General features: G+C 38.6%; 1 protein-coding gene across 1 annotated transcript in view; it reads left to right on the top strand.

Moving 5' to 3' along the window:
- csf1ra (colony stimulating factor 1 receptor, a) overlaps positions 1-19,477 on the top strand; it is a 161,230-nt gene extending 141,753 nt beyond the window's left edge. The window contains exons 18-22 of the mRNA XM_039773966.1: positions 5,608-5,730; positions 10,162-10,273; positions 10,853-10,952; positions 16,655-16,760; positions 18,922-19,477. Of these exons, the coding sequence (XP_039629900.1) occupies positions 5,608-5,730; positions 10,162-10,273; positions 10,853-10,952; positions 16,655-16,760; positions 18,922-19,059 (579 nt within the window). The 3' untranslated portion in view covers positions 19,060-19,477. The remainder of the gene's footprint in view (positions 1-5,607; positions 5,731-10,161; positions 10,274-10,852; positions 10,953-16,654; positions 16,761-18,921) is intronic.
- The last annotated feature ends 7,704 nt before the right edge of the window (positions 19,478-27,181 follow it).

Below are 27,181 nucleotides of genomic sequence, written 5' to 3'. Positions count from 1 at the left end.
GCCACATTCGTAACACAGGTTTGAGGCATTAACATTTAAATAGAGCAGGTCCAGCTTGTAGTGTCCACAAATGGGACAAATGAATATGTTGACAGAAGTTTTTTTTCCAAAGTTCCCCTGGTAGAAGTCACTTGGATTCAAGGGTCAGAATGATACATCATTAGAGTACATTAACCAGGATTATGTAACTTATCTCCTGTTTTGTCTTAGTAGAGCTCTCTCTTACTCTGCTTTCCCCTTTTGCATTATTAGTTTAGCCTTTGTCAGAATGCCTCAGAATCCCATAGACTTGCCACAGTTTATAAGGTACTGTACTTTATAACTTCTCCCCACCTTCCCTTCTACATTTATAACATCAAGCAATTAGGTGTAGTAAAAGACAAGATGGAGTTAAGTTACACTTTAAATAATGTATTATTGATAATTTTCATAGATAATAACAATCAGCAAAGTAAAGGTGAATTTTGGCAACATTACAACCTGATAAATGCTGATCTGTAGTTTCAGGCATCACACAGACGTGTTTGTTTTTTATAATGTCTTTAGTTAAGGCATCATTTTTAGTCAGCTTTCTTCAGAACAGGCCACATGCCTGTCTCAATATAGCTGCTGAGCTGTGCTCGTCATTGTGTTGTCCTTTTCCGTTCATGGTGTGTGAGGTGCTCCTTCATCAGATGGTGAGAGAGAGGGTAGAGTAAAGCAAGCAAATTGTCTGTCCAAACCCTACAGCCAATAGGGCATCTTAGTACTTAATTTCGTCTGATTTAAAACCAAAGAGGCACATTTAGACCAATATAATTCTGGTGTCGATACAATGGTTCCACACCTGCCCCCAATGCCATTTGTTAAGCTGATGTTTGCCAGCTAGGTAATTTGGCTTTCCTGTGGGGGTTGATTGAGAGAGTCCTGCTGAGAATCACTTCCCAAACTGGTTTTAGGCATTTCCCCCAACACCTGTCATAAAATTACAAAGACTTAGTCCTAAAGGGGGGGTGCTATCAAGCCATTGCAGCTCTCATCAATGATATTACACTAATATTTCATTGCTTTGTTACAAATAAAGATGTACAAAATATTTATCAACATATACAAAATTTCTCACCACAACATCTCCCTAGGCAGTAAATGGGATGAATTGACAGATTTCAATGTCTGGATTAGTCATTTTACATTTTACTTGTAATTTTTGTACCACTGCTGTTTCACATAGATGTCTGATCATATTAGAAAACCCATGCAGCATTAAAATAGCACCTGGAATAAAAAGTTTAAACTGGTTCTCCACAGTACCTAAACTTGACATGAGATGTGACAGGTCATATAACCTATTTAAAAGTGATCAAACATGTTTCATTATATGAAGGCAGGTCAGATCTGAAACCTTTTCACGTTACTTTTATTCTCACTCTGGATCTTTGCACTTTCCCTCCTTGGGTGAGCTGCCCCTCTAATAAGGTATAACAAGGCTCCTTAAGTGGCACTGATTGTAGTGCTGCCAGCTGAATATGGGTATATTTAATATATCACACTTTACATTCCCTACAATCTCTTATATTCCCAATTGTTGTTGATATAAGGCAGCCTACAAATCCTTTTTGCTCACTCTTTGACCTCTCTGAATTTTGCAATTTTTCCGAAAGGCAATTGAGATGATGCGACGTTTGGGTTTGCGATGAGATCAGCATATTTTTCATTTACAAATCTGTTCAAAACTGTATAGTGGCCAGTCAGATGACAGATCACATCTAATATTATTATTCATAATTAAGTTTTGTTAAGAAAAAAGTTTATTAAAAAAAAAAAGAAAGAAAAATACAGAGAGCTTCTGTAAAAGGCTTCCACCTGCATGATGGCTAGAATTATGAATATTTTTTTATTTTTTGTTCTGGGTGATGGTGGTACACAGTGTTGCTGCATCACATAAAGTGTAATAGTATAATGACCTATAATGTTACAGTATGATACAACAGCATAATAGTAAAGTGCGGTGCAGCGGTGCCAGGGTTCCATACAGTGTGACTTAAAGCAATGGCACTACACAGTGTAGTTGTTATAGCTGAGAGTTCCAAAGCATACAAGTCCCAAAACCACATCCAAATAAAAAATGCCTACTAGACGGGGAAATCCCATTACAAAACCCAGCTAGATGCAAAAAGGGCCACATTGAATCTTTATAAAATAAAAAGTGTATGATCACAAAAATGTTCTGTATTAGCACACAAGGCAAAAAGGAGTTGCCGGTAAAGGCAATCCAAGGCGAATAAGTCCCTAGACACATTGCAATGGTAAAGTAAAAAAAAAAAAAAAACAGAGCAAAACGGTTTAAAATATCCAAAAATATCAAAAAGCACAAGCACAGAAAAACACAAGTAAACTCACCGGCTCCCTAGTGCATTTAAAATGAACCCCAAGGCACCCTCTGGATTTATAGGGTTGGAAGTTCCTGACAGTGATTGGCATGTGGCCCCGCCTCTTGGAGAACCACCCTCAAAATATAAGGCACAAAACAAAGACAGCTTATGCACAAAGAAACCAAACAATACCCCAAATTAATATAACACATAAGAAATATGCAATCTCTTACATACATTGCAATATTAACATAAACAAAAGAATGAAACATTAACAAAGAAGACAAAGACAAAAATCTGAATCCCAGCCAGGGGAGGAACCCTGGCTGAAATATAACAGCAATAGTACGACTGTGAACACAAACATATGGCAGTTTCAATAAAAGGACACTGCGTAAAGAGGAACTACAATAAGCAGAAGGTCCTGAAATATTTATTTCTTCTTTCAAAATGAAGAAATATGCATTGCATAATTTTCACAACTTGAGAAAAACTACAAGGAAGCACAACCTAACAATGCTCACACTTATTGAAAAAGACGCTAAATGGAAAAACCTGGCAAATATCAAAGAAAAAGTTTACATTTACTTATTTGGCTGACACCTTTATCCAAGGTGACTTACAACATTTATGATACAATGAGTTACATTTCCTTTTGGGTTTTCAATTGGAGCACAGGCAGGTCAAGTGACTTGCACACAGTCACACAACATCAGTAGTGGAAAGCCTTAAACGCTACACCACACTGCCTTCCTCAATCTGGTCAGACACATCCAGTGATTAGATGCTATGTACTATTTTTAAATTGATACTACTAAAATTAACAATGAAAAAAAAGTATTGAAATGGTAAAGAAAGGTTTGTCTTCTTCCTTCATTTTTGGACTATTGTGACTGACGGCTCTGAATCACATGAACACCTGAACTGTGGTTTAGTCCTTAGCCAATAGGAAGTCATGCTGCAATCAACAAAAAATAAGATATGGAAAAGTGGAAGAAAATGTCCACTACATCAACAAGAAGGGAAAGATGGACCAGGGACATGCAACCTGAGCAAACAATATTAGTTTATTATTATTATTATTATAGTAAGATAATCGGCTCATTTGAACTCAGTGTCATAAGGTGGCCGGAACTAAGGCACGTCATAGACTGTAGGGAGTGCAGGGCATTGCCATTCTTGTCATTTCTTCTTCAAAATATTTGCAGGAACGTCTCAAACTAATGATATGAAGTCATATTTCAAAATGTGCAATTTATGTGAAAGGTTTTGAAGGAATGACAGTAGTACACTGCTAGGCCCCCAGTCTTGAGCGCTTCTCTGTCCTGACTATTCTTCATACCTCTAATTCGATAGGAGAAAACAATCTGACAATAGAACTGTCAACACCATTTCTTACACATTTTTCACCAAAGTCTGGCCTCACTTTCTCCAGTCATTTTAGACACCAGTTGTCCAACTTCAAGCTCTTTGACTGTATGACTGCTGGAAAAGAGGTTTTAAACCCAAGCCCAAGACCAGTTCTGGACTTACTTTAAGTCTCCTTGTAAGGACACTCTAGTTTCTGACCAGGTTACTTCATTGAGACCAGGGACACCGGACTAAAGCTCCATCTAGTGACTCCTCAATGCAAATGATCATTAGGGTGTAAGAAAATTGTGATGAGAACAGGCCATGTAGCCCAACAAGCTCATCCATCCTATCAAGACTGTCCAAATTAGTCTAGATTTAAAGGTCCCTGAAGTCCTGCTCTTCATCCTCTTATATTTACATTATCTTCTATATCATGGTGACTATGATATCACGAGATCACACTGCACACCTATTACATTCCTAGCAATAACCCAGAGTCTAAGAGAACAAACCAACATAATGAACCAACACACTACAGGATATCATCCTTGGAAAGCAGGCAAACTCAAAATGATGACAAAATAATGTCACAAAGTAATAGCACTCATAAACAAAATTACATAACCAAAGAGATGATCCTGACTTCTTTAACCAGACTTAAAGTTCTTCTTAAAGAACTGCAACACCATGGCTCCCCTTAGCTGTCTATTTATGAGAGATGACAAGGTCCTCCAAGAATAGATTTAGCACCAAGAACCACTCTGAGTCTTGAGAGACCATTATGTTTGCTCCCAGGTTGCTTCTCAGTCCTGACCCTTTCAATGTTCTGCTGATGCTTGCCCTACCATCTGTGGCCAGTCACTCCATTACGGTGTATATACAATATTTTAATATAGGACTAATTCCATGTGTATTAATGGCCACACAGAATCACAAACTGCTACCAACAGCACATGGCACACATTTCATTGACACAAACATCTGGCCTAACAAAATGCACCAGTCCACAGTTCAAGGTCGGCCATTACCAAGAGTCTTTGGACTGTAGGAGGCATTAAACATTCTCAACACAAAGACTACCATGGCAAAGTCCTATGACTACAATTGACATAATGCTTCAGTAACAGTATGATGTGATCATAAGGGAGCACAGCAGTGCCCCACACCCTCATCCACAACTACACAACACAGTCCCGGGTTCAAAAACAAGGTGCTTTTTGCAACATAATACCTTGACAGGTTTCCATTTCCCTCTTTTCAAGAGCAGCACAATATATTCCTTCTCCTGCCACAGTTCCCACATAGTCACATCCACCTCCTCCCGGCTCTGACTACTCATGTAGCAGGAAACAAGGCTTCTTTCACTTCTGGTGCCCCAGCATTGCACACTGGGAAAACGTCTGGGTCAGATAGAAGCCGCTCAAAGAGGATTTAACAATCCCCTGCAGTTTCCCCATCAGCATCACCCAAGAACCGTGACAGGGTTGCCACATGGGACTACAATTCCCGGTCTGCCCTGTGGGTATCACTATGGGTGTCCCACCAGTGGGATGCTGCCATTTTGTGTATGAGAGACAACCATGACGAAAACACTCTCTGTCCTTCTGGGAAAGGCACCCACACCCATCCAGGTTGGGAATCCAGACCATCCCAAGTCCTTCCATTTGACCATTTGGGCCTCCCTTCTTGGCACAGAACTGGCTTCCTTCCTGATCGGGACGCCAGTCTGTACAGCACAGCACTCACAATACCGACATATTGTATCTTTCAATTACACATTGTACAAATGAACTAGCAAATCTGAGGAATGTTTGAGTGTAGATAGGTGGCATAAACCCCTAAATATAAGCATTTTTAGCCATGATGATGATAAACTGACTGCTATTGTATTTTTTTTCCACAGTGCATCCACCGAGATGTTGCTGCCAGAAATGTGTTGCTCACAGAGGGACATGTGGCCAAAATCTGTGACTTTGGCTTGGCCAGGGACATTATGCATGATGCAAACTATGTGGTGAAAGGAAACGTAAGTGACTTGGTCGATAGGCATTTTAAGATTGATGTAATTTCAGGAAAGGCTTCATTGTCACCAAATCAGCTAGTTTTGGAAATGAAGGACTAGAGGGTTGTTGTGTTAGTAAATGGCTTCACCTTGAGATCTTCTCCTCCCTTTGATCATTTGATAGCTCACACTTCCGCTTTATCATCTACCCTCTATTTACCATCTCAAAAAACGACCTTAATAAAAATAAAGAATATCTAATAATTTCTAATAATATACATCTTTACAGGTGAGTGATCAGTAGTTATGAGTGAAACAATTTGTGTGAATTTGAGTATTTCATGAAACTCTATGTATTGCCTCCCAAAAACATTTTTGAAATAAATTGTGTTATATTTTCCATGAAATTTCGTGCTATTCACACATGAAGAGTGTGACAGGTGTCTGGTCACACTTACAGGTAATCTAACCTAGACACCGTTAAAATATCCGACTACGCCACCCATTTTATTAAGAGACTGGGAACTCTTGAGATTTACAGAAAATAGCACACAGGGTTCTTTAAATTGGGCGGTGAGCAAACACACAATGACAGACACAACAGTAATTTCAGGAAAAGCAACAGTAACTTCTATTACACAAGACAATAATAAGTACATTGAAAAGATAAATGAACATAAACAAACTCTTAACAATATCAGGAACAAAATTTCTTTTTTAGAAAGGAAAGCACACAGTTGACCCTCTAAAAGTCCATTAAAACAAGGATTGAAGGATACAACCTTTAGAACATTAGAATAATGTAGATGAGAACAGGCCATTCAGCCCAACAAAGCTCGCCAGTCCTATCCACTTGTTTCCTGCAAGAAAACATCAAGTCGAGTTTTGAAAGTCCCTAACGTCTTACTGTCTACCACACTACTTGGTAGCTTATTCCAAGTGTCTATCGTTCTTTGTGTAAAGAAAAACTTCCTAATGTTTGTGCGAAATTTACCCTTAACAAGTTTCCAACTGTGTCCCCGTGTTCTTGATGAGCTCATTTTAAAATACAAGTCTCGATCCACTGTACTAATTCCCTTCATAATTTTCAATCATGTCACCTCTTAATCTTCTTTTGCTTAAACTGTAAAGGCTCAGCTCTTTAATCTTTCCTCATAATTCAACCCCTGTAGACCTGGAATCAGCCTAGTCGCTCTTCTCTGGACCTTTTCTAGTGCTGCTATGTCCTTTTTGTAGCCTGGAGACCAAAACTGCACACAGTACTCAAGATGAGGCCTCACCAGTGCATTATAAAGGTTGAGCATAACCTCCTTGGACTTGTACTCCACAGATCGCGCTATATAACCTAACATTCTGTTAGCCTTCTTAATGGCTTCTGAACACTGTTGGGAAGTTGATAGCTTAGAGTCCACTATGACTCTAAATCCTTCTCATAAGGTGTACTCTCGATTTTCCGACCGCCCATTGTGTATTCAAACCTAATATTTTTACTTCCTATGTGTAATACTTTACATTTACTGACATTAAATTTCATCTGCCACAAATCTGCCCAAGCCTGTATGCTATCCAAGTCCTTCTGTAATGATATAACGGATTCCAAATTATCTGCTAATCCACCTATCTTGGTATCATCTGCAAACTTAACCAGCTTGTTACTTATATTCCTATCTAAATCATTTATATATATTAAAAATAGCAGCGGCCCTAGCACTGACCCTGCTGAACACCACTCTTAACATCAGCCAGTTCTGATGAGGTTCCTCGCACCATCACCCTCTGCTTCCTGTGTCTGAGCCAATTCTGCACCCATCTAAAAACATCACCCTGAACTCCCACTTCTTTTAACTTGATGCCCAACCTCTCATGTGGCACCTTATCAAATGCTTTCTGAAAGTCCAGATAAATAATATCATAAGCTCCACTTTGATCGTATCCTTTTGTTGCCTTCATAGAATTCCAGCATGTTAGTAAAACACGGCCTCTCTCTTCTGAACCCATGCTGACTGTTCAGAATAACTCCTGTCCTTGTCATGTGTTGCTCAATCTTATCCTTAATAATTCCTTCCATTAATTTTCCTGTGATGCTTGTTAAGCTTACTGGCCTATAGTTGCTTGGATCTGCCCTGTCACCCTTTTTATATAATGGGATGATATTTGCCATTTTCCAGTCCTTCGGAATCTCTCCAGTGCTCAGTGACTTCCTAAAAATATGTGTCAAGGGTTTATATATGTACTCACTAGCCTCCTTAAGAACACGAGGATAAATATTATCTGGGCCTGGTGATTTGTTTGATTTCATCTTATTTAATCTGAGCAGCACTTCTCCCTCTACAATTTCCAAATCCCTCAGTACCTCCTTAGTAGTCCCTGTTACCATCTGAGGTTATCCACTTGCTCACTTGTAAACACCTCAGAAAAATGTAAGTTTAGGGCATCTGCTATTTCATTGTATCTTTTAATTCCCCTTTACTATTCCTGATGAACTTGACCTCCTCCTTAACTGTTCTTTTACTACTAAAATACTGAAAGAATCTCTTGGGGTCTTCTTTCGCCTTATCTGCTATATTCCTCTCCAACTGTCTTTTAGCCTCTCTGATATCCTTCTTAATGGTTGCCCTCATGTTCTCATACGTGCTATGATTCACTTTGCAGTCATTAGTCTTATATGCCTTATACAGCAGTTTTTTCCTTTGCAACTTCTTTTTAAATCTTTATTAATCCACCATGGAGTTTTTTTTAGTTTCCTATTAATTCCAAATTTAGGTATGTATCTGTCCTGCATTACATGTAAAACATTTTTAAACCTGTTCCACTGCTCCTCAACTGTCTCCACATTTAAAAGCTTATCCCAGTCTATCCTACTTAGACTTTGTCGCATCTGCTCAAAATTAGCCCTACCAAAGTTCAACTTAACAATTTTAGTCTTTGCATCTGTACTCTTACAAAATACTGAGAATTGTATTACATTATGGTCACTTGACCCTAGTGGTTCAATCACCTCTACACCCTCAATTCTATCCTGATTATTACAGAATACTAAATCCAGACAGGCTTCACCCCGTGTTAGTGCTTTAACATGCTGTGTTAAAAAACAGTCGCTGATTACTTCTAAAAACTCCTGCTCTTGTGCTCCTCCATCTGCAAGGTTATCCCAGTTAATATTTGGATAATTAAAGTCCCCCATGACTATAATATCCCCCTGTAAACTTGCCTTTTTGATATTACTAAAAAGATGTGTGTTGAAATTACTGTCTGAATTAGTGGTGCAAAGTCCAGTTTGCGCACTCTTACCCCAACAACTAATCTTCCAACTGTCCACGGATGCACTCTGTTCATCGGACACTCGTTTCCCAACAGAAGTTTTATCAACATCGTGGAATCCCCGTCAGCGTCTCTTCGTCGTTCCTTTTTTTCCACTCTGGGCTCCTTGTGTTGCCTCATTTCTCGTCTGCCAGCTTTGCTCGGTCCTTTCATGCGGCTTCCCTCTCTCGCTGGACCCACAACTGGCGTCTCCTTGTGAAGCTGTCTCTTCCTCCCTGGAAGTAAGTGTTGCCGTCCTTGTGCCTCACGTCGTGCCAGGCATGTACCCTTGTCTGCCTGCGAGCCCCTGTGCTCTGTCCGAGTGTCTTGGCAGCGTTCTCAGTGGATTATCCCTCCCTTTGCCTTCTCCTGCCCAGAAGTTTAAATCTCCTTCAGTCCCTGCCATTATCAGTTCTGGACAATCGGATTAAACAATGGCACATCTTAATTACCTGGGTTTAACAAATAATGAAAACACAAGTTAACAAAATGTATTGTTACCAACTATCAATGAGTACACAGCTGATTAGAAACCAATATTCTCAGACATGTTAATTTCCAAGTCAGATAAATATAAACATTTTCCAAGGAAAGAGCAGTTCTTTTATCACAATGTTATATTGTTTGTATGTTTAAGCAGTTAAAACTTCAAAACGGTGATTATTTTGCAGACAGCAAATACTGATATCCTGTAGACAGCCATCACAATAATCAGTAACAAGATAACCCAGGAAATTTGTTTTTTAACTTCTCGCCTCAGTCCAAACAATGGGTGCCTTTTGCCTGTTCATCTGCTGGGTTTTAAATGTAATATTTACATGTTTCTTTTCCTAAGAGAGAAATGGAATGACCCAGTGTACAAAAATGTCCCCCTCTGACAAGAGTGCTTTGTGTTCCTGCATGGAAACATTTTCATGTATTAATCCTTCATCTGTCTCCCTCTCTATCAAATATTTCAATAATCACCAGGCTCATTTCCTGTCATGTTTTAGACATTTTGTGGAGCCATCAGAAGCATGTTGTCATTATTCTACTAGTTCAGTTTTAGCAATCAACACAAATGTGCAGATTCTCAAATAGGATAAGATATTTCATGCAGATATTTAAAAGTCTTAAATGCAGTATACTGATAGAGCATCTTTGTTTTGTTCTTAGGCCAGATTGCCTGTCAAGTGGATGTCCCCTGAGAGCATCTTTGACTGTGTGTACACTGTGCAGAGTGACGTCTGGTCCTATGGCATCCTTCTGTGGGAAATCTTTTCTTTGGGTAAGGCTGTGCTTTTCAGGTCACACACACACACACATAAACACAAACCTTATTCACGTGCCAGGTATTCAAGGGTGGCACAGAATCTCAAGTGTTTGCTATAACGTTAAAAGCATTTTAATAAAAACAGGCCATTCAACCCAGCAACGTTAGCCATGCTTTCCACTTTATTCCTCCAAAATAACATCAAGTCAATTTCTTATCGTTCCTACAGTCCTACTCTTTACCACACAACCTGGTCATTTATGCCAAATGTCAATGGTTCTCTTTTTTACTTTTAATACATTTGTAAAATCTTGTTTTCACTTTTTCATTCTTGGGTAGTGAATGGTCCATGAGGAGGGAGAGCAATGAATTTAAATTATTTCAACACAAGGCTGCAAAATAGCAAAATGTAAAAAAACTGAAGGGGCCTGAATACATGATGAATGCAACACCTGTGGGAGTCTAGAATTTGAAATGACCAATAACACAATTTTAAACAATTAAGGATCTAGCCCAGACAAGTCTCGTGTAGCCTGTCATTTCCCTGTATGCAGCTGAGCTATTCCCATGACTCAAAACTGTGTGTCTTTACAGGAAAGAGCCCCTACCCCAATATGCTGGTAGACTCAAAATTTTACAAGCTGGTTAAAGATGGATACCAGATGGAGAGACCTGACTTTGCACCACCAGAAATGTAAGTTTTAGTAAGGAAGTATGGAGCACAGACTGTGAACTTCATCATATTTTCCACTATGTGTCCCTTGGGGTCAAATAAAGTTCTATCTATCTATCTATCTATCTATCTATCTATCTATCTATCTATCTATCTATCTATCTATCTATCTATCTATCTATCTATCATATAGTGCCTTTCACATCTATCCATTATATAGTGCCTTCTATCTATCTATCTATCTATCTATCTATCTATCTATCTATCTATCTATTGGTCAACCTGTGCTTAGAAAGTCTAATATTTTACAATATGAATGAATTCTATTAATTTTACAAACTCGCCTTTCCAATTTTGAGTAGTAGAACATAGCCTTTCAAATTTCATCCATCTGCCCTCCAAAATCACGTTCTTCTATGTAGGATCATGTGGAGATGAAAGCTTTAGTGGTAGCACTGGACATGAGATGGAATCCAGCCATGGATGAAATGCCACTCTATCAGTTGTTTATTCTTTTATATTCCTTCCAGACCTTCAGGTTGAAGCAGAGCAGCTTCCTTTATATCAAACCCAGGAGTATTTCCGGTGCTATCACATTGCATACAGAAAGCACTTCTGGTTCTGGAGGAACCTCCCTGTGACAGGAGAGCCTGTCTCCAGCAGCTCCCACTAGCGGTACCCGAGAACCCCAACAGGGCTGCCCACCAAAACTATAACTCCCAAGTAGCCCTACCCATGTCTGAAAAGAATGCACACCATGGAATATCACCACTCTGTGAATGGGGAAAGCACCAGTCTCCAGTGTCCATCCATTAAATAGCAGGGAAGGTACCACTGACCATCCTGATCAGGATACCTGTCCACCCACATCCCTCTATTAAAAAAACCTTCTGACCAGGTAAGGAACCATCCACCCTAAGTAGTATGCTAGCCAATCAATGTTGTCTGCTACACTAGCAGGAACTGGCTACCCTAAAATAATTTCACACTAAATACCCTGATGAAAGCCAGGAGCTAGCTCCTGCTGGAATGAAAGATGACAGTCTTATTCCAGCTTGCTGCCTCTGAAAGTATTCAATCTGAAGAGGCACAGCTCTTTATATTACCGAACCTTTACAATTTCATGACTTGGGTTAGGATCGTATAGAACCTGGAAAAGCATCTCAATCCCTTATGCTCTAGCAGCTCCTGCCTTCTGGTGGTTGCTGGTGTCAGCAAACAGCAAGGCAGTTTCAGTGAGTTAAGACCCAAACTTTACTTCAATCTAAACTTAAATTTGTTTACAGAAGAACCAGGCATATCAAATGTTGTATGAAATGAAGGGTGAAAACATTTAACCTAAGTGGTTCAAATCAGAGTCACACAGCAAACTTTATGTCAGGTTGCTTAAATAACTTTTGGCTGCCACTGTATTTGCCTTTTTAGGCCAGGCATCATGCTTTGTTCTCTCTTCTCTTCTTGTGATGTCTCTCTATACGCCAGTTGTGATGTCTCTGCACAATACTTTTCAAATTCTTTCTTTTATAGAATGCCTTGGTGGCTAATCATGCAAAAGTTAGTTGGCATCAGCCAAAATCAGAAAACTGATTACAACCAATGGTCTTGTTACTTGTCAGTGATGCTACATTTAGCTAAATATGATAGCATGTTGACAGAACAGTCCCAAGCACCTTTTTTCACATCTTGCTGCAAGCAAACGTGTTTTGGTTAGTTCATCTGAGCTTAAACATAAATGATCTAAAAGTTTAATATTGAAAATTGGCTTTAAAAATGTGCACATCTCCCAATATTCTTCAGTGTTATTTGAGTTATCACAGGTTGTATGGGTTGCAGATTCATAATAAAGGTGGAAAAAGTTCTGATATGATTGATCTTGGTTTCATTATTTACATCACAAACCCCAGCCACACAATAGTGTGTCGGCTTATTGAATCCCATGTATAATATATCTGTTTAAATGAACAGAGCAATCTATAAACTCTGAGTAAAATGTAATATGAATCATGCTTACAGAAGAAATATCTAACAAAGTGATTCTTAAACTGGGAGTCACATACCAAATTGAGTTGGGGAACTGTTTGTGATGGGTCTCCACATGATTGTCAATTAACACTTTCTGTTCTAAGAGCCCAAATTCTGTTGTTGTTCAACAACCTCCCTCCATCACTACTTGCAGTTTACTTTTGATGTGAAAACTCAGGGATAACCGTATGCATGTAACTAGCGGTAGGCACGTTATCTTTAGGGATAATGGTAAAGGAGTTAAAGAGAAATGGATCTGCCGGTGTGTTGGCAGGAATATTCTTTGTAAAATGAAGAACAAGTGTCTTCCATATACAGTATCTTGATTAATTTCAGGGGCTGTGTAGGCCATGTTTGCAGAAGTCCAGCCATGGTGACGTTTATCTCTGTAGAGCATAATCGCAAAATGGAGCTGCCTAAAAACACAAGCCAATCCGAGGCTAACATGTGTCCCAATGCAGAAATTCCAAAGGTGAAGTTAAAAACAGAGCACAGAGGTCAAAGATCCATAGAGATCAAAAGAGCATAAGGAAACACACAAGAGAAAAACACAAGTTGTCTCCAATACTCCCCAGCGCATTGAAAAATGAACCACCAAGAACTACGAGAGACCCTCCAATTTATAGGGTGGAGGGCAGTTCCTGGCAGGTGGCTTGGCTCCTTGGGGTAGCATCCACATAAACAAATGCAACATAGACAAGGTATTAAAACTTAAACACAAGCAATGGCAAATAAACACAAATACACAAAGATGACAAAATAAATGAATTTGAACCCCAGCCAGGGGAAGGAACCCTGAATGAGTCATGACAGGTACAATGGTAACTCCATCTGTTTGGCTCTGTGCATTTACAAACCTCTAGTCACTGGATATGTTAGCCTTTACATCCTTCTTTCTTTGTGCGTCTTGTTGCCCTTTTTCGTCGGACATTCTAGCCCTTTCAGACATTTTTCTTTGAAGTTCTTGTTGTCTTTGCTCACTGGAAATTGTAGCCTTTACAGTCCTCTTTCTTTGTGGTTCTTTGTGCCTTTGTAGATCAGACATTGTTGCCCTCCTGTGGACTCTGGACAATATTATGCTCAGGCATGGACACTGGACACCAGGGGCCGCATGTATAACGCCGTGCGTAGAACTCGCACTATAAAATGGCGTAAGCACAAAAGCCGAAATGTGCTTACGCACAGAAAAATCCAGATGCAGGAATCTGTGCGTACTCCAACTTCCACGTTCTTCCGCTACATAAATCCCGATCAGCGTGAAAACTAACGCTCGTGCACGCGCATTATGTAATGCCCCTACTCCTCCCAGAATTACGCCTCTTTGAATATGCAAATAAATATAAATCACCCTTAAGCTCAGCCTTCTGTGAAAAGACAATGGGAAAAGCACGGGGAAATATAAGAATTTCAGCGAATACCAAGTGGAGGCAAAGGAAAAACATACTATTTGTTCAAATAAGCCGTGGTATAATCAACAAAAGGAAGTTGATCGAGTGACATAGCGTGTTGGAGAAACTTGAAAGCTCACATTCACAAAATCGCACAGTGCCGGAAATAAAAAAGAAGTCACATATCAAAGTCGCCGTGAAAAGCCGAGTTGTAAGCCCACTGTCTGAGTGTCATATGAAAGCTTATTAGGGTACAGAGAAAAAAGGCACACGGTGGGGAAAAAGCACGAAATGTCAACTTCAATCTTGACATTTCCACTTTAATCACGTAGTTTATTTTGTCATTAAAGTAGAACATCATAAACTTCATCTTAAAATCGTTTAATTAACCAGTTTCTCAAATCACATCGTAATTAAAGTAGCACGTTAAATGCTTTGTTTTGTATTTGATCTTCTATGTGCTCTATGTGTGTGAATCACTACTTGCTTCTTAAACCGGCTCTCTTCCTCCAACTGGCAAAAGAATCAATTACATTCGTGATATTACAGCTCTCTGAATAACTAAAATACTGAGATGTATACGTGATGTCATTTTCATGATGATAGGAGTTAAAGCACGTTATTAAACATGTGTTTCACTTCGATGAAATAATTTATTGTAGCAGTACTCAGGGGCGGCTCTAGGCTTGTGGTGGCACTGGGCAGAGGAAGAATCGGTGGCTCCTTCGTCCGTCAATGTCAGTAAGGCAGCTTATGCACGGTGGATGGCCACGTCCGTTGCATGACTCATGACACAACCATTTAACTTTTACCGAAATTTGTCGCTTTGACGTTTTTAGCTGAGTTGTTATTTTCTCTTTCTGTTTTATATTCAATATATATTGGCGTAGCCGTCACTGCAGTCAGTGCTTTTCTTTCCCCAAGTAACCGATCGCCATACAATCAGCTCTGTAATAGAAGTTAAGCCATCTGTAAGCTTAGCGCCGATTCTTCAAAACGCTTAAGGAACATTGAAATATCTTCGTAGTACATGTTTAATTATTCTATCCTTCACGACACTCCCAGTGAAGAATATAGATTATTTAAACGAAGTTAAAGTTCTTTCTGTATAATTTAACAAACATATTTTGCTGCATTTCACCTGAAAAATGATATCGTCATCATATGTAAATACGTGCTTTATAAAGTGGCTCAGGTTGTGCGATATTATAACTGTAGTGCAAGTTTACAGTGGGGTGATTGTACTTATAAGTACAAACAGTTCTACAAGGAGCACTTGATTGGCTGCATTTAAAGTTCTTGGGATTAAACTGTTTTGAACCGCGAGGTCCGTACAGGAAAGGCTTTAAAACGTTTTGCTGTGGCTGAGACAGCGTGTCCTTGAAGCTGATCTTTTTCCGATCAGTTGCTGCTGTGATTCACACTCAGATACAGTGATATAAATACTCCGAGTGGTGCAGTGAGAGTAATATGGAAAAAGATGATCTGCTGTGGCAACTCCTAACGGCAAGAGCTGAAAGAAGAAGAAGAAAAATAAGAAGAAGAGGAAGGTGCAGTGAGAGTAACAACGCTAAATCAGTTATGGTATTTGGAATACTATGGCTGTTCCCTGGACCATTATATTGTTACAAGTTAATTACAATCAGATGTGTTACACTAATAAACAATATGCGGTTAGTTTCGGTGTATTTATAAAGCGGCGTCATGAAAATAAGGAGTGATCACACAGGAACAGTAGCACTGCTTTGACGCTGGGTGCCGCCAGTCTGGAAAACCGAGCGGAGAACTTGCGTACGGCAAGGCATGAGGTACCGTGGAAAAGTGCGTGGCTTTACGCCAAGTGTAGGTTTTATACATTGCGATTTGAACGTGGAAAAGTTCTTACGCAACATTTCTGTGCTTACGCACCGTTTATACATGAGGCCCCAGATGTTTTGTCACTTTATATATTGAGAAATATTTGCTTTGCACTTTTCTATTTTAGTAATATTCATGTGAGAAATATGCTTGAATGTAATAAAAACATTTACTGCCATTGTTATTTATTTGTGCATGGCTCTGTTCTCATTATGTTAATAATCCTTTGCTTGAATCACAGTATGGTACTGATTTGCTGATTTGGATCCTTAGATTAAAAAGTTTAAGATCCCCTTGGTCTAACAGATAAATAAAGGTCCAACTAAATGTCTGGAGTGGCAATCTGGTTCATCTGCATCTCTTTATAATGTGGTGTTACACTCCCAAGCACATGGTTCACAAATAATCTTTGCTTATGGCAGTATATAAGATTCACACTGGCCACTTTCTGTTTAGGTATTCTATAATGAAAATGTGCTGGGACCTGGAGCCAACAAAACGGCCGACCTTTAGTAAAATTGGACAGCTTATCGAGAGACTACTGGGAGAGGAGACTGAGCAGGTAAGAGGAGAAACTTTATTTTTACAATTCGCTTCCACAGCTTGTGTGTCTTTTAGAATGAGAGCGTGAGTAAGTTAGATGCAGTGATGTGGACCACAGCATCATGGATTAGAGGACATTGAAAACTGCTGCTTGGAATGTTCTTTGTTTCTGTAATTTCCTACTTTTGTACATTGTACTCATTGACAGGGTCCAAGCTGTGTGTCACATGCTGGACTAGACCTTTGCAAAAACAATTAGCTGCCGCTGTTGTCTACACAAGGACGGTGGAGTGATGCCATAGATACTGGTACTGCCTAATAGATCCAGGGTCCTGATTTATACATCTAGTTGTTTGGTCTGTGTGAAGTTTACATGTTTTTCTCTTCTGTACATTGACTACTCTCTTGGGAGCTCTGCTTTACCATTACTATCTCCAAAGAAGGGTTTGTCATGTTAATCGGTAGTTCCAATTTGACCTTATGTGTATCAGACTCAGACAAACTCTGGGCACCTGGAATTAAAAGTGTTTGACAATGTTTTCTTGTTTTCGAAGTGTATAGTAATTCATGGGCAACAAATGCCATCTAAGGATGTATTCAGTCTTGGTGTAAAGAGCAAGTTACAACAGTCCAGTGTCTCCCAGTCTTCCAAATGACAGCAGGGATGCAGGGCCGTCTTACCAACATCATAGGCCCCCGAGCAAAGCAGTGCACTGGGACCCCTGTTTTGATAACAAAACAGAAACATACGCATCAGAAACATTGTGGGCTCCTATGCCCAGGGGGCACCCGTCCAGTGCCCATTGTGCCCATACATAAAGACGGCCCTGCAGGGACGGCAGCCACAATAACTATTAGTAGTCTCAGTATGTCTGTGTTTCAGCAGTGACTGAATTACAGTATTCTTCATGGGCTTGGAATTGGGGATGGTAGGTCTTTCAGAGAAAATAACCATGGCGTTTTATTATATATATGCTACCTCATCAATAAAAATTTTCACAATAAAGTGGCTGTGCCTTTGGAACTATACATTCTTTGGGTATTTTTCTGCCTGAAAATAACGAGAGAATGATTAAAGAATATTTAGAGGACCACGAGATACCTGAAACAGGTCAATACCAAAAGGATGTTTATTCTAATAACAAAGCCAAACAGAAATCAAAGTCAATAGGGAAAGCTATAAACTGTAAGCTCTTTGTTTGTATCCTTAACAATGACTATCTGTCACACCGATATGTAAAGTGTCACACTAATTATGTCACACCAGTAACGGCGGACTGCAGAATAACGTGCAGTGAATACACTTCACTTGAGAATTCCTAGTTGTCATCCTCTTTCTCTGTATGTTTGCCATTTTTTTGCTCAGAGGTTGATATGCTTGCTGCTTCCTGAGCAGCTCTTTTTTTTTTCCACCCTAGCGGCCCGCTTCTTCTCTTCTTTCGTTGGCATCTTTTCACGTTAAAACTGAAGTCAGTGTTTGTGTTGCATACGTTTTCTTGAATTTTTTCACTTAAGCTGGCACTTAAGTCTTCAATCTGCCTCAAGAATGATTTAAGATATCAAGAGTTAGGCGAAGTGATGGCGAAGGTGGTAGGGATGAGAACAGTGCCCGTATGCATGGGCCACATGGCCGCCCTGCTGGCTGCTGCCGAGAGTTGATTCTACAATATAATAGAAATAAAAAGAGGAATAACCTTGGAGGTCAATCTTCACCCCAAAAGTGGATAGTAGACGTCATGGAGTATATGTGTACCAAATTTCAGCTCAATAGGTCAAATGGTTTGCGAGTTACAGGTGATTTAAAATCCCGGACAGACAAACGGAGAGCCATGGTAGCGTATTATATAAGAAGATACAGTATCATCTGAAACCACAACCCCCCAACAACCAGGAGCAGCAACCTAATAGCAGAGCTAATATCCAGAAATGTTGACTGGGAATTGTTCTTCAATTTGAAGATTGGCAACTATGCCTTTCCACTCTCCTTATCTTCTGCCTTTCGTTTTGTTTCACCCCATTTTTTCAATGCTGACTATTGTTTTGTATCATGATCCTACCATCTTCTTTGTTTCTGGTTCTATTAGCTAACAAACTAGCTTGATGAATTGAATGGTCTTCTCGTCTTCTCTTGTCAAATTTCTTATGTTCTAACTTATGAAATGTTATTATTGTTATTGCAGATGAATGGAAATGTCAATAAACCAGCGACAGAGGAAAACCTTTGTCTTGGTGGAGATCCTGAGTGCTGTGAGGAATCTTGTGAGCTAGTAGAAGAGACACAGCCACTCACGAAGACTAACAATTATCAGTTCTGTTAAGCTGCATTTATTCTGGACACACTGTGGAGGGGCTCTGTCTCTGTTTCAGTATCAGTCATTTCAAATGCTCTTTGTGGTAAGAGACACCAGCCCAGCAGTCAAAGATACACTGCCGTGCCTTAAATGAGAATTTGTTACTGTAGCATTCTGTTAATGATCAGCAGGTCAGTTTCAGTTGGGCTTTCAAGTCTTCTAACTTGATTTATCACTCAACACCAGCAACACATTTTAAGTTGAATCAAGTGAAATGATTATTTTTGCTCACATATTTTCCTTGCTTCTGTCATTTAAGCAACTTGTTGGTTGGCTGCGTTAGTAACTGATCGATTGTCTGATCTTGTAAATGTTGGTTCAAGTGTACAAACAACTGAACTGGAGGCTTCAACAAACGTGCATTAAACAAGCTGGACTGAATACATTTTCAGAAGTATTTTTAGGATAAACATTTACATTGTGTTTCTTGCTACTGTGTGTATACACTAATGGTGGATTAATTACGTGCTTACTACACAGCAAATAGGCAATATTATGATGTACTTACCGTGTAACTCGATCGACAGTAGAGGTAGGTACATACGCATCATTTTTATTATATACCTGAGTGTGTAGTTTCCCCTACCACTGCCAAGATAGACGGTAAGTACACCATAATAGTAGACATTTACTGTACATTGTTGTTAAGCAAGTAAGTAATCACAGTGGACATATACAGAAATAAGAGATACATAATGTAAACTTATGTTTTTGCTTTTCTTTTAAGAGCCTTGTTTTCACCAAATATTCCTTGATATTTCTCGGAAAATGTGAAGACCCGTGTTGTAAAACTAACCATAAAGTGAAATTCTGGTCTCAGACAGTTGGGATGCTAGACTGCAGACTACTGTGTACAAAAATGAAGTGACAATCAAGCAGCATACTTCATCTGTGTATTTTAGTGCCTACCCTGAGATCAACTGAGTGGTTTCCATTAACGTTCTGACTTTTCTCCCAAAATGATGGGCATTTCAATTCACTGGACTGATCTGATTCTGTCGAGCTTCCCATTTAAGTGATTTGATTCTTTTGCTTCGTTTACAGTCTGGGAAGTCCATAAGAAGGTTAATATATAATTTAATAATTAATTAAGTATTCATCAATATGTAATTATTTATATATAATTCATTAAATATCTAGTATGAAAATTCTGTTTCCAAACACAAAGCCTGGTAACACATGTAAGATGCATAATTTAAAATAAGACGTTTTTGTTACAGAATCACAAGTGAACGACAATTGTGCAGTGATTTGTTTGTGAACCAGATGAATGGGAATCGTTAGACTGTTTCTCGGTTAGTGACTCATTCAGGAATGAAATGAATAAGATTGATTTTTGGCTAATGACTCATTCGTGAATCATGTGAATAAAAATCACTAGATTGATTCTCGAGTAGTGATTAATTCGTGAACCAAATGAAAGTGAATCATTAGACTGATTTTCGTGTAGTAACTCACTCGGGAATCAAATGAAGAAAAATTGTTAGTCTGATTTTCGTGTAGCAACTCATTCATGAACCAAAAGAAGGAGAATCGTTAAACTGATTCTTGGGTACTGACTCATTCACAAATCAAATAATTCAGGCGGTTCATGTGCTTTAAATATCTACTGACAATATTCACACTGGAAGACATTGATCGATTTGTCCATGACTTGGTTCATATGATTCACTAAAAATAGTCATTCAAAAACAAAGAATTGTTGATGAAATGCCCAATACTTGAAGAAGGCTCTCAGTGATGTTGTGACCAAAACAAAGCTTTTTAATTTTTTTCCTTTCAACTAACACATAAAAAAGAAAGCTAGGCAACTAATTCTAGTGTGATGTTCTATAATTTAATTGCATCCCATTACTTATACACAGTATTTTCACTTAATTTCTATTTTTTTGTTCAATTCCGTATTTTGGAAAGCTCATGTACTATAGGCATAAGTGTTGTCACTTGACCATGAAGTCATTTGTATGTTTGCTTTGTGATCGATGTTTTCTTTCTCTTCCAATTCCTGCTCTTACCTGATGGTATACTGAAGCTGCTTGCTCATGACCATGTCTTTTAAGAAACCTTCATAAGAGATTCATTTAAAACTGAACACTGTAGAAGAATTTAGAACTCCATCATGTGTGCCTAAGAACCTGGTGGTGGCTCAATTGAGAGTGCAAGCTATTACTCCAGAGAAATGACCACACGTCTAGAGAGACAGGCTAGTCATGATAAGTCTATCTGTGGCCCGACGGCAAGTCTAAATTAATAATTTTGTGTCTTTTTGTGCAAGCGGATGTTACTTGTTGACTTAGTGGTTGAGTGCTTAGTTGATTTTCTTTTTCTTTAATGGTGGTTCAGATGAAAAAAATCAAAGATTAAGCTGAAATTTATAAATTAATTGTAACTTCTTTCATTTTTAAGTAGAAACAATGTCTGCCACCTAAATAAATATTTTTTTGTTATTCAGGATTAGAGTAGGGGATGATGCCTTAGAAGCATGCTCTGGCACACTTAGCCTAAATCAATAAAATTAGTTGTATAGAAGGTCTTAAACCAGCCCGGCTATCTCTCTAAATGAAATATGTAGATTAAAATAAATAAATAATTTTAAAATATTCTCTTTATAATGTGCCTAACACCATTATATTATAAATCCTCTAATCGGTTCTAAAAACAGACCTTCCCTCTCCCACTCCCCCTAAAACGATTTAAAAGATATTAAAAATTATTTTTGATTAAATACACCATTAAAGAGATAAAAATAAATACATAAATAAATCAATAAATAAGTGATCTTTATATACATTTATATTCCCAATTAAACTAGGGTTAAAAAGAGAAATAAATAATTAAGATTAAGGGTAAAATAAGGAACTAAAAAACTGAAAATGACATACACAGACTTAACATAAGGGACCCATTAATAGATTTTAAGGTAAGGGGTAGGGGTGAGGGGTAGACCTTTATTATTCTTTTTGAAGAAGACTGATTTTAAGATTAGGGACCCTATAGAGGGTCTTGTTAGGGTTAGGTGTTAGGGTTAGGGTTAGATAGGTGAGTGTAAAAACAGTCCACAGTTAATAACACTAACTTATAATGCAGGATATCCATTCCATTTTTAAATTTCAAATTAAAATTCTATATTGATTTCTTTTTTTTTTTTTAAATTAAAGGCTGATACCTTTACCCAAGGTGACTTACCAGTGCAGAATCTGTTACAAGTCTTTACGGGTATTTTTGTATATTTGGAGCAAAGGCAGGTCACACAAATATGAAAAGGTAAGAACTGGAACGGAAACCATGCGGTTTAAAAGACCAGTGTCTCCCCTTCAAGTCTTACCTTAGTGGCTCTTTGAAGTTTTGAACCACAAATCACAAAGTTCCGGTTTCACCTCCAAGCCTTGCTTCGCAGTGTGGCTCTGAATTAGTCATTTCTCCTGCATGCACTCACATTAAATTGAGCCAAATAAGTAAATTATTCTGAGAGAGTGTTCCCTACGGACGGTCCTCTGTCATATAACCGATTAAAGTACTGGATTCCAGTGGGAACCTAAGAAAATCATTCACAACCAATGCACATAGTGTAAATATTTTGAAACAGTTGCCTCCATATGTCCCCCCCACATTAACTCTGATAGCTAAACTGAATTTTTTGCTTCTCAAATTTGTGACTGAACTTTAAAAAGCAATGCTACTGCTTTTGTAATTAATATCACCCACCCCACTGTCGGCCAATGCAGAAGATGATTTGGATAGTTTGGTTTCTGAGGAGGACAGCTGGAGTGTCAGGCTGTCAGACATCTCTTGAACTCTCTACTCAAAATCTAAGAGAGCTGATGGTGGAGTCTATGGAGGTACAAGACAATGCAGAGAGGGTATGGCCAGGATATATAGGAGTCATCCTTTATTTTAAAGGTGTCATTAAAAGCATTAATACTTGAGGTATTTGAACAGAATGTGCTTAGGACTGTAAGTGTTGAAATCATTTTAAAAATGAATTACGTAGCAAAAGAAAGCAGCCACACTAGCTGACAAACACTGCCATGATAAGCATAAATAAGGATCATCTTTTGTGATGCTGTTACGCTTTTATTAAATTAACCTTCCCTTAATAACATACTTTATAAACTATATGTTCAGAATGCAGCTCTTAGTAAACTACAGCCTTCCATTTGTCTTCCATGTTACATCTGCTCTGTAAAAGTATTATACACATAATAATATGTTTCACTGACATGGCCGAATTCAGCTTGAGGCTTTGTTATGCCACAGTCAATGGAGCAAACACCTTGATCTTTTGCTGTCTCATTTTATACGAAGTGACAATGACATTTGAAATTACTAAATCAAATGTGTTCTGCTTTATTTTCAACTGGTCACAAATGTGAAATGTTTAAATGTGCAAGTCAACAGGCAGGACTTTTTACAACAAAGATAATGGGGGCTTAAGACATGCAGCATAAATGGTGACGTCCTGAAATTCAGAGCGTCCCACTTAAACACATTTTTAATTGCATTAAATCTACTTTACGGGAATGTACTGTACAATTCAGCATCTCTACTGCCAAAGATTTTATAGATGATTTATAAACTCTTTTTTTTAACTCATAATGTGTTGTCAATCTAAGCTATAGATTTATTGGTTTCAGACCAGAGACCTTATCGAGTAAAGTGGGAACTTAATATTTGTGTTTATAATATCTATCAATTTAATGTTTGTTTAAATATATCTTACATTTTTCTTTAATAATCAGAAAACTGTTTTTAAAAGATACATTTTAACGATTTAATATTTGTATGCATACTGTGTTCTTTCTTTCTTTCTTTCTTTGTAGTGCTACATTTACAGAGATGAGTATATTAGCCTCTGTCTCAGATTAGCATGAATATATCACTCCTGCAAGCGAATTATGATTCTTAGCATGATGAGAGAAGTCGCAAAATCCACTGGAATGTTCAAATAAATTATAGAAATAAACCCAATCTAAATCCTTTAAGTAGTTCTCTTGTTTGCTAACTAAGCGGAGGTAAGGAACACCCTGAGGCTGGTGAGTGAGAGAGGAGGTCCCCGCCGGGCTGCCCTCGGCTCGCTGTGTGTCTCTTGGATTTACACAAATAAATTGGTACCACAAACAAACTACAATACATAGTGCAATGAGAGAAGTCGCAAAATCAAAATAGAGTGTTCAAGAAAATTATAGAAAAAGATGAGATCTAAACCCTTTAAGTAGTTCTCTCATGAAAAGCAGACAGACACACAGACAGACATTGGATTTTATATATATATATATACACGAGGTGAGACACAAAAATAATCGGATTGGTAAAAAAATATATACAGTATTTATTGATGAATTACAGCATTCTAAACATTATCACATTCTATATTCTCCCCCTCCCGATCTTCACACCGCTCCATACATATCTTCCATTGATTGAAACAATGCTGGAAGTCTTCTTGCTTGAGGCTCTTCAACAGGCTTGCCGTTGAAAAATGTGTTCCCTTCAGGTCACTTTTGATTTTCAGGAACAAGTAAAAATCACACTGAGCTAAATCGGGCGAATAGGGATGATGATCGAGGACAAGAATGGTTTTGTCAGTCAACTTTATGGAAAAAGAGAAAATTTGCAAGAAATTTGATGTTGATTCGCTGTTCGATTTTTCACCCAACATTATTGTGGCAACTTGGGTAGTGATTTGTTGTGCAAATACTGACAGGGCTATTCACAGGGTATACCTAGATGGCCGGCGGTTTGAGAGGGTGTGTAGGAGGGGATACAGTTCTATAATTCACGTGTAGCTCACCTCCAGATGGTTTTCCAAGTAAGCCCCAAGCTCAGTTCGGTTATTTTTGTGTCTCACCCCGTTTACATATATTTTTTATAGAAGAAGAAACACCAGACATCGCAAAGGTTTGGGGCAGCCACCCGTATATGTTCCTGGCTGCAAAAAGAGTAATGTTTTTCAAGCAAGTAATAGTTACAAGCCAGAGTCCAAAACCGAACTATCCTCCAGAGGAAGGGAGTGAGGCTTTATAGGAAGTCTGGAGGAAGTGATGTCATCCACAGGACCAGAAGTGATATCATCCTCGGGGCCGGGACCGGAAGTGATGTGTCCTAAGTTGAGGCAGCGGTTCCTGGTGGGATTTCCCAGGAAAGGTCTGCAGGAGATTTAGAAAGTTAGTGCAACCTGCTGCTCCCTGGGCAGATGTGTTACCACTAGTCTTATGGCCCTTCAGCTGCCTCCTATTCGCACGTGTGTGACAAGATATATATATATATATATTTATATATATATATATATATATATATAAACATACATACATACATTCAAATGTGATTCAAAAAGTAAAGTCAGTCTATAGCAAACTCTTAATGGTGAACATACCTACTGCACGATTTCCTGCCAGTCACTAGAAATAATTTTTACATTTTCTGGTTGTTCGCCCACTTCGCCACAATTACATTTCACCCACAGGAAATACTTCTCACCAAGAGTTGAGTTCTTGGCTGCAGTCATGCCCTGGGTTTAATCCCATACCACAGGAACAGCCAGCCCTGGCTACTCTAAGAATCATCACGGGCAAAAAGCCAACTTAAGGAAAATCCAAAGAATCAGCAGGACCCATGAAATAAAAATGAAACAGAAACTGAAGGAGACATCAAGTTATACTCGACTGACTGAAAAGCAAACCAACTAAAAGAGAACTCGGAAGAAAAAATTACAAAATGAGCAGCCAAGAAACCTGGTCTATTCTGAGGCTGTTCCTATTCAGCTTGAGATGGTGTAAAAATTGTTGTGGTCCAGCAGCACATTAAATTTTGTAAATTTAATAGGAAATAGCATGCCATATGTTTAATCCTGAGCAGAGTTGGAGCCTACCTCAGCAAGCATAGTTCACAAGGCAGGAACAAACCATGAAGAGGACACCATCCCATCAAGAGTGAACACTCACACACACACAGTAGGGCCAATGTTAGCGTTGCCAATTCACCTAATGTGCACATCTGTGTAACCAGAGTCCCTGGAGGAAAGCCACAAAGACACAGGCAGAACATACAAACTCCAGCCAGGAAAGGTCCCATCCTTACAGCAGGGCAGCACCTCTACCACTGTGCCACCATAATAGGAAATAATTTGCCTTTACGTTTTGATTCACTTATTTAGATAGATAGATAGATAGATAGATAGATAGATAGATAGATAGATAGATAGATAGATAGATAGATAGATAGATAGATAGATAGATAGATAGATAGATAGATAGATAGATAGATAGATAGATAGATAGATCATTCGATTTCATTCATGTTCTGATTGAAGGATTAATTTCTTTTTCATTATTTTATTTTCATTTCAGTACAGTATAGTTCAGATACAGTATCAGCCTTTAATACTGCAGTCTAGCAGCCCTAAATGTGTCAGTTTGCGACTTTTCAGCCGCTTATTTCCTGCATTATGCACAGTGCGCTTTGTTTAAGTGTGTAAAGGCTAACACCTCCGGTGCCAGCTACAGGTATCAGAGGGGTGCAAATCCTACAGCACTGGATTTATCTGCTGTGAATCTTTCTCGGCTGAATTTTTCATAATTAAGCTTGTGTAATTAAGGCACTGTTTTATAAAATGTTTTATTTTTCTAAGGAGTTCAGCATTTTGAGAATAAATGAGTATATTAATTGGGATATTGTTAAGAGAGAATAGGAACTAACCACATTGAATTGTATGTTTTAAACTTACCTGCATTGAACATTCAATAAACTAACTTTAAAAGTCATTGTTTGCATTTTTACTGAGGTGTTGTGTTCTTTTTGTCACACACTATTCTCTGTTGTGTAAGATTTTCCACATATACTTACTCTGCAAGTCTGCCACAGGGTCTCTTCTCTTACATCGTATATCTCCTTATGACATTCTTAGCCAACAGACTCACCAACTACACTTCAGAACAGGTAAGCATGTTTGGACCTGGCCAGTACTTGGATTGGAGACCATCTAGGAAAAGCCATCTGGGAGAGGTGTTGGTGAGGCCATCAGGTGGTTCTGTGTATGGATTTCAGTGCCACACTGCAGTAACTGGGGACACTGTGCTAATGAAAAACTGAG

This window comes from Polypterus senegalus, chromosome 13 (genome assembly GCF_016835505.1).
Source record: "Polypterus senegalus isolate Bchr_013 chromosome 13, ASM1683550v1, whole genome shotgun sequence".
Taxonomy (NCBI): domain Eukaryota; kingdom Metazoa; phylum Chordata; class Cladistia; order Polypteriformes; family Polypteridae; genus Polypterus; species Polypterus senegalus.
Note: the sequence above shows the minus strand (reverse complement) of the source record. Positions and strands in the feature narration are given on the sequence as shown.